At 29.3% G+C, this 8,314-nt stretch overlaps 1 protein-coding gene across 1 annotated transcript in view; it reads right to left on the bottom strand.

Moving 5' to 3' along the window:
* The window catches only part of Ca-alpha1D (Ca[2+]-channel protein alpha[[1]] subunit D), a gene marked incomplete in the record, with an annotated part of 380,374 nt that overhangs the window by 11,631 nt on the left and 360,429 nt on the right, over window positions 1-8,314 (bottom strand). The window contains 1 exon segment of the mRNA XM_067047658.1: window positions 8,020-8,058. Within this exon segment, the coding sequence (XP_066903759.1) occupies window positions 8,020-8,058 (39 nt within the window).

The following is an 8,314-nucleotide window of genomic DNA, read 5'->3' as shown; positions in this document are numbered from 1 at the left end:
CCATCAAGTTTTCCAAATATTTTTGCCTAAAGTCTTTTCAGGCCACCAATGAAACAGGCAGTCAGTCCATTTATTTTTGTTTTGCATTTTATTTATTAAGTATTGTTAATTGTGTATTTTGTGTTTATGAGGTTGGAGTAACATAAATTTAAATGTTGTACATCTAATTTTTTATTAATAGCCCTATTCTTATATATTTTTTTTGGTGATCATTTCTTTTAGATTTCATCTGAAATCATTTTTTTGCCAGTGTATGATTTTAGGTGTATCAAATTTGAACCTGAGTCCCGTTTGTCTGAACTGGATGGTAAGCGGTTTAGATTGGTTTTTTTAGGGTATTTTTGTTATGTTAGAAGTAGAATTTGTGTTGATACATCCTTCATTTTAGATACTGTCCAGAGTTTTTGTTCAATAGTTAAAGTAGATAGAAATAGACAGTTATACAGTTTCTCTAAGCTTTGGAGCAATATGGGATAGCATGACACTCAGCAAGCCCCATGAGACATTATATTCAATAGGTCAGATATTTAATAAAATAATTTTTGTTTTTAACAAACTACATGTTTTATTTTACAGAACTATATTTGCTCATCATTCATGATTGCACCATTTATTTATTGAGGTGCAATGTGATATAGAATATATTCTATAGTAAATGTTCAAAAATTGAATGTCACTCCCTTTTTTCTAAAGTTTTGCGAATTTTTGTAAGAATTCAATATATGAATAATAAGAATTTTTCATCTTGACAGATATTGAGTACACACACAGCAAAAATCACCATTGAAAATGACATAAAATCATTAAATTATGATGTCTTATTGTTTCAGAAATTCTCAAATAATTTTATACCTTATGTTTGTCACATAGTCTGCACTGTTTGTCTTAAAATCATAAAAAATACTTTTCGGTTTCTTATAAGTGACAAGTCAGATCAGAAAAATCACAGATAAATTGTTTTAGAATCAGATTCTAGTGGTATCCTTCATTGAAAATTCAAGATTTAGGTATGCTAGAGAAGAGCTAGAAGAGGTTACGTAGTTGACTTCATTAACAAAAGAAACTAAGATCTACCATGTTTCATTAAGAAATTCTTGAAACCCTAGAAGAATAAGGGATATGCAAATTGAGTCTTCAACACCCTGTATAAAAGAGACAAAATAATATAGAATTCAAACCAAAAATAATAACTTAGTGAAGCCTAAATTAAATGATATTTGTGATTTACACAAACTGAAATGAAAGGTCTTTTCTTTTTTTTTAATAACATATAAAAACCAACTGATATTTATTGATTTCTTAGTCTTACAATATTACCTGATAATTTGGCAATGTCAGCATTAATTTTTGTAGCTGCAAACTTTAGAATATTATGTTATTATATTTCAATAAACCAATGAATCCTACAAGAAGTTGACGAATATGATATGGATGAAGGTATTCACAATAATGAAACTGATGAAAATGTTGAATAAAACTAATTAAAAAAAAAACACAGGAAAAAGATACCTTGAAGATCACTGCTAAACTGGAAAATCATAAAACCATAGAAACAGATGATATAATGGTGGAGCTATTAAAAACAGCTAACTATGCGAGCAAGTAACCCGCTCATATATACCAACGAGAAAGAATTACAGAAAAATAGAAGGAACATTAGATAACCCTAAATTAAAAAATAATGGGGATTTCATCAAATTGAAAAACAACTGAGAGATCAGCCTCCTGAATGTTGCAAATAAGATCTTTGTTGTTCCACCATATAACAGGTTGATAGTCTGCATGGAAAGCATAGTTGAATACTACCAAGTAGAATTTCATCAGAATATGTAAGTAATAGAACAGATTCATAATCAATAATATTAATGAGATTAACTTGGTGATATGATACGCATAAACCTGATATATATACATGTAAACACGACACATTCTTGTCAGTGATGATATATATATACATGTAAACATGTCACATTTTTGTCAGTGATGATACATAAACATGTAAACATAACACATTATTTCTTTTTTTCTAGTATGTAAAATGTATGTATAAATATATCTGTTTTTTTTTACTTTGTGTGTAGTTTTCAAGTTAAATGTTACTAAAAGAATTATCAAAAAATAGAATAAAGCACGATATAATCCAAGTAGAATTTTTAAAGAAATTATACTCAATCATTTATTGGGTTACTAATATTTATTTTTTTACTTGAAATATGTCTCTGTAATTTATTAGACAAAAATTTCATTAACATAAATTCATAGATTGTATCAACTTTTAATGCAATCTATTCCAGTTTCTAATTGTATTTCTTCAAAATAAAATTAGTAACCAGTAGATAGAATATTAGAGATTAGACCTATTGTCGCAAGAGAAAAATAATTAAATATACAATAACAATCCAAACAGATGAAATTATGCTATATAATAAAAAATGTTTAAGTAAAATTATTTAATACTCAAAAGTAAACAAAAACAGCTTCTCTAGGCATTAATAACCCAACCAGTTTAGATTCTTTAACAGTCTGATAACCTCAGTGTGATGTTATAAATATTGTGAAATTCAGAAAAGCTTCAATTTAAAATTTTTTTTATTGCTGCGAGCCACTAATCTAAATCAAAGCTAGTTCCATGCAAAAGCTATGTCAATCTACCTCTACTACTAATATGTATTTGAGTATGTGAGAGTCGATTCTGAAGTCAAGTCTCAGTGATTATTGATTCACTGGAGATTCTGATTTTCTTTTTTAAACAAAAAATAAGCTGAATAGCAGTGTTATTTAGTTTTCAATTTTAAAAATTGTAAGTAATATTTCACTAAATGAATAAAAAATCCATAGATAGTGAGAGATCAAACATATGCATAATAAAAAATAACCCAGTAATGCTTTAATGCAAAATTTGTTTATTTCTCAACACAATTTCTTTGTTCACTCTACTAAAAATACGATTTATTTTATTTGATAAAAGGGAAGTCATTATCCTGATTATTGCATAAAAAGGTGTTATTAACTGAGGGTATCATTCATTCATTTTATAATCAGTTAGCAGGGTGTGAAAATGACTATTTCATTCATTCACATGTCAACAAAATTACATTAAAATTTACCACCAAAAGTCATTATCATTGTGCACATTTTATTCCCAAATAGACTGAATTTTTTGGAGAATGTTCAAATTTAATAATTCATACTTCATTTCTGATCAATCTTTTATTGATTTTCTGTCATTATAACACTCTAATGTATGCAAAATTTTTTTGTTATGTGAAATTTTAGTTAGATAGATATCATTATATATTTTTCATACACTCTTTCATACCTTGATTTTTCTTAATATTACATTGATTCCCATTAATAGAGTGGCTAATTGATTAATCAATTATTCGTCCTTCATTCACACATTGGGATGGGAGACTACGTTCAAAAACAAGTTTTATAGAGGAGATTGTTCCCTTGAATTGAAGAGAATGCTATAGTACTTGACTGCTCTTCATTTCTTAAAATATGACTGTGAGATATGGGTCTTAAACCACAAAAATATAAAAAAGATGAAGACTGTAAACAGATCATTGTAAAGATATATGTTAGGAATTACAAACAGCGGCAGAAGGAACAACATAAGGATAAGGAGAATGGCCAACCTTCTTAATATTATTTAGTGTTTCCATAAAAGAGAGTGGAAATGTAGAGGCCATATATTAAGAGTTAAAAACGACCGATGAACCAAAAAGGTAAAAAATGAAAGGTATTCAAGAGGACAGAAGTGAAGAAAAGATTGACTCAAATTAACTTGAGATTAAAAGATGAGTAAGACCTTAAGAGAAGTAACTTGGTTAAGGGTGGGATACTGGAGAGTAAGAAAGAAAAAAACAAGCGATTTTTTGACTGATATATGGACTTTTTGTTGGATTTAAAAAAAAAACAACAGCTACCAGCTGATTTTGAGCATAACATATTTTTCAATTGATTTATTGATGTGAATAATTCCTATTTAATTTTTATAATAATTTCACAAATAAAGGCTTATTATTGTACATTTATGTATTTCTCTCAGATTTCTAAAGTAGAGCTTCTACGTACCGGATAAAAAAAAAAAGGAAATGTAATAGATTTTACTTATTCAAAAATGGACAATTGCACAAGTGTCAGGCAGAACTGCTTTTTGAATCAATTTTAAATTTCTAAAATCAAGGCTAACATCTTTTGTACCTTCTATTGTTCTTTTTCAGATCAGATCATTTGAAGATACAACCACTGAAGTTGCAATTACTTTTTTTGGATGATATAATGATTTCAATTCCAGGGCAAGTTCTCACTTTTCAATTACCATAGCTCATTATTCCCAACATTCTGCAAATACATTGGCATAAGCATACTTTGGCTACATTATTATGCCATATTATTATAATATAATAATTATAATTGAAAATGATGAACCTAATGTGGCTTCATAGGTCATTTGTACACAGTTGCTGAAATAAATTTTTTTGATCTTAGAAAATAAATTATAGTCATAAAATATTATTTAACATTGGCTGATAAAGAATTTTAAGTCAGATTTAAGATATTTAAAATGGGACAGAAAATAGCTACAAAATAGCTAGAAAGTAGCTACACTACTGATTTATTTGAAACCCACTAATTGGACACTTTTGGGATCCCTGGGTCCAAATCAGTTTTCATATCTTAAAAATTGAATATATCAGATCAAATATCTTCCTCTTTTTTCTTTTTCCATTTTCTCAACAGACTATCATTGGTTTCTGTTTACTTTAACATCTTTCACCCGTTTGCACATCTTTGGATGATTGTTCTCCAATCCTTGACCTCAATATATTCCAAGAATCCTACAACGTGGTGTCTGAAAGGTTTTCCTCTTGATCTAGTACCATAAATATCCACATTCATGATTTTTCTGGGTATCTCATCCTCATATATATATGAGTAACATGGCCAGTCCATCTAAATTTCCCCAACCTGATGTATATCACTATGTCTGGTTCGCTGAAGTGAGTATATACTTCTTGATTTCATCATTGGCCATATATCTGTCCATTTTTCCTAAGTCTATAGATAAACCTCAAAATTCTTCTTTCCAAAGCTCATAGACTTCATTTATCTGACCTTGATATCACAGATGACTCCAAGCTTTGTGTTAGCATTGATCTTATTGAGGTTTTATCGAGCTACAATTTGAAAATTTTGTGGTTCTTAATGGAAATTTACTTTTATGTACCTTCCTGATCTAAAGTGACATTGCTGAGCAATAGCTTTTATTTCTTGGAAGATTTAGTTTCTCCAGTTGTCAGAGACCTTAGTTAGAAGAAATCTTCCACTTGTTCAAAGGCATATTAGCCAAACTAAACAGTACCTGTCAAGAGGGTAAATTTCTAGGTTAGATACTTGGTTTTATTGTGTTTTCAAATAGTCCTAGTTATAACAGCTACCACTTCAAAAGTAAAGAAGGCATCAAGTGTAACATTCTAGGATTTTCCTGACAATATATAGGTCATCTCATATCCTAGAACCTGAAGGTTATAACATATAACATGCTTTTGTCAAGCTCCATGAATGTGAAACTTCTTTTTCCACTGTGATATTAAAAACAGGTACGCCTGCAGATCACCCTTTCTTACCCTATTCCATTTAGTCCACACATCTGACATTTCACCAAGAACATGCACCACATACGTGGATTCTACCATGGTCTCTTTTACCAATCGAATCAGTTTCTCTTGCTCTTTAGCTCTTTCATAGCTGTATACAGAGATTTATACAGCACACTGTCACAGGCAATTCTGAAGTCCACAAATAGGTGATGCATAGGAATGTGGAATTCTCTGATTCTTTCAAGGATGATTAGGAGTGAAAAGGTCTGATTCAATGATGATTGTCCTTTGCAGAATCTGCACTGATATTTAAAAATATTTTATATCTGAAAGACATTAGAGATATGCCTCGGTAGTTTCTACAATCAATTGCATTCCTCTTCTTGTGAATTAGGTAGAGAAATGCATGAGGTTGGTATTATTAGCTTCCTTATTATGAGGTTTTATAATAAAATTGGTTCAAGAGGAGAGAGTAATTATCCAATGGTCTCAGAGTCAGATGAAGAGGCTGCCTCCTAGAAGTGACCTAACTTGCTTCTCCTTCCATTTTGGTTACCTAGGAAAGGTGACTCTATGGTATGTACTGTTATCCTAGGCTTACAGTGTGGGAGTGAGTACAATGTGCTGTAATTAGTACAAATTTGTGTCAGTGTATTGTCCTCCCAACCTCAAGAACCAATGGCTATCTGTTGTACTATATCCAGGCAGTTTCATAGTCATAGATTCATCTCTACTTCTGATCAAAAGTACTTCGGTGATCCAAATTTGAAACTCACTTAAATAGTTGATATTCATATTCATTGAATCGAAATTTGAGACAAAATTTCCAAATGATACATAACTGATGGAATTTGATGCCTTTCCCTTCTATCTTAAAATAATGACAATCAGAAAATTTAATATCTTTGAAGACAAGTTGTTAGTGTATTTAACTTAGGTGGGTATTTATTATTTGTAAAATCAGACTAGGCATACGAATAGAGCAATACTAAAAAGTTCATAAGGATGAGTTTCAAGCAATTTTCACATTTTTGATAAAAAATATTGAATTTTTAAAATACGATACCAAATTTTGATTTAAGTGGTTTTCAAGTGAAATAAATGACTTTAATAAGACAAAAAATTAATTTGGCATTTCAAACTTCCAAAATTGAACTTCAAATTGAGCATTAGTGAACTAGAAATATACCCATCCATCCATCATCTATCCTATCCTTCTGATTAACTGTTTATCTTTACTCAAAGATTTTTTGGCTCCATTTAATATCAATGTTTTAAACCAACATAATAAATAAAGAGAAAAGCAAATTCTGACTGTATGATGATTTCACTTTAAAAAAAAATGATAAAAGAACGATTATTATAATTATTATTTTAATTGTCTCTTTTATAAGATTAACTCTTATAAATAATTTTATAAAGTGCTGAATTCTAATTTTAAACCAATCATGTGAAAAGAAAAAATTATTTGTAGCATCATCCAACACAAAGCGAATAATTTCGACAGCACTGAACCAAGCCTCAAATGTTATTTCTAATCAGTCTCCTTCTTGATATCTCTACTTTTGTATTAAATAATATAAAATCGTTAAATCCAAATAAAATATAATGTTAATTCATGCAGTTAGTGGTTTAATTTCCATTTAAATTAGCATCATAACTCCTAATTTAACAGCTGTTGTTTTAGGCCTGATTTACATAGGCTTAGTTCCAATAATTTAATTACTAATGCTAAGCACTAGACTGCTAAGTGCTTAGTATAGGTTCAAATAATTTGAGAGTGATGTAGATGAGATCAATGTTTAGAGAATCAGTGGCAGTGGTCAAAGTCATTTTAATTTAAACAAAATTATTACATGAAGAAACTAAGAAAAACATGAATAAACTACAAGAAATTTGTACAAGAAAATAGATACTCATAGAAGTTGAGCTAAACATATAGGAGAGTTTATTGTTGATGATCAATTGGAGAATATGAAAATTTTATGAGATGGGTTTTTGAAAATGTATCAAATAATACATGTATGAATTTACATCTGTATGAGTGAACAGGAATGGGAAGAGGGGTTATAGTTGCTTGTTGCTGAAATATTGAATTGGATTCTACTCTCTCTTGTTGCTTTGTTCTAATATTACATGTTTCCATTCAACAGAATCAGTGAGAGTGCTTAGAGCTGATCATTAGTACTAAGCCCATGTGAAATAGACCTTATCTGAGTGTAATGAATTAGCTAATAGACAGTGCTCTTCATTCTACAAACATAACAACAAAATAAACAAAAAATAATTTTATATATATATAAAAAAAAAGAAAGAATAACAGGTGTCCAAGATAGGCTTAACAATCCACTAAAGCTATATTAAAACTCTGTTATTTTTTTTTCTAGTTAGTACTCAAACAAAAAACTACCTTTCTAAGATTTCTCCCGGGTAAATCCAGGTGATTCATCTAAAGAAAGATAAGTGTAACATAAAAATTTATGTCCAATGTATAAAGGATGGAATTTATTCAAAAACAGATTTTTAAAAATCCTTGATACACAGTCAACCCTATACAGAAATATTCATTCATTCATATATATTTTTGTAAGAATGGAAATATAAAATCTATCTTCTTAGGGAATTAGGGTGATCTTTACATCTACTTTCTATTATCGATTAATAAATGTTATATGCTACATCATACTAATACATACATACATATA

This window comes from Halyomorpha halys, unplaced genomic scaffold, assembly GCF_000696795.3.
Source record: "Halyomorpha halys isolate HHAL.00 unplaced genomic scaffold, Hhal_1.1 Scaffold262.1, whole genome shotgun sequence".
Taxonomy (NCBI): domain Eukaryota; kingdom Metazoa; phylum Arthropoda; class Insecta; order Hemiptera; family Pentatomidae; genus Halyomorpha; species Halyomorpha halys.
This window is presented reverse-complemented; position numbering and strand designations above follow the sequence as displayed.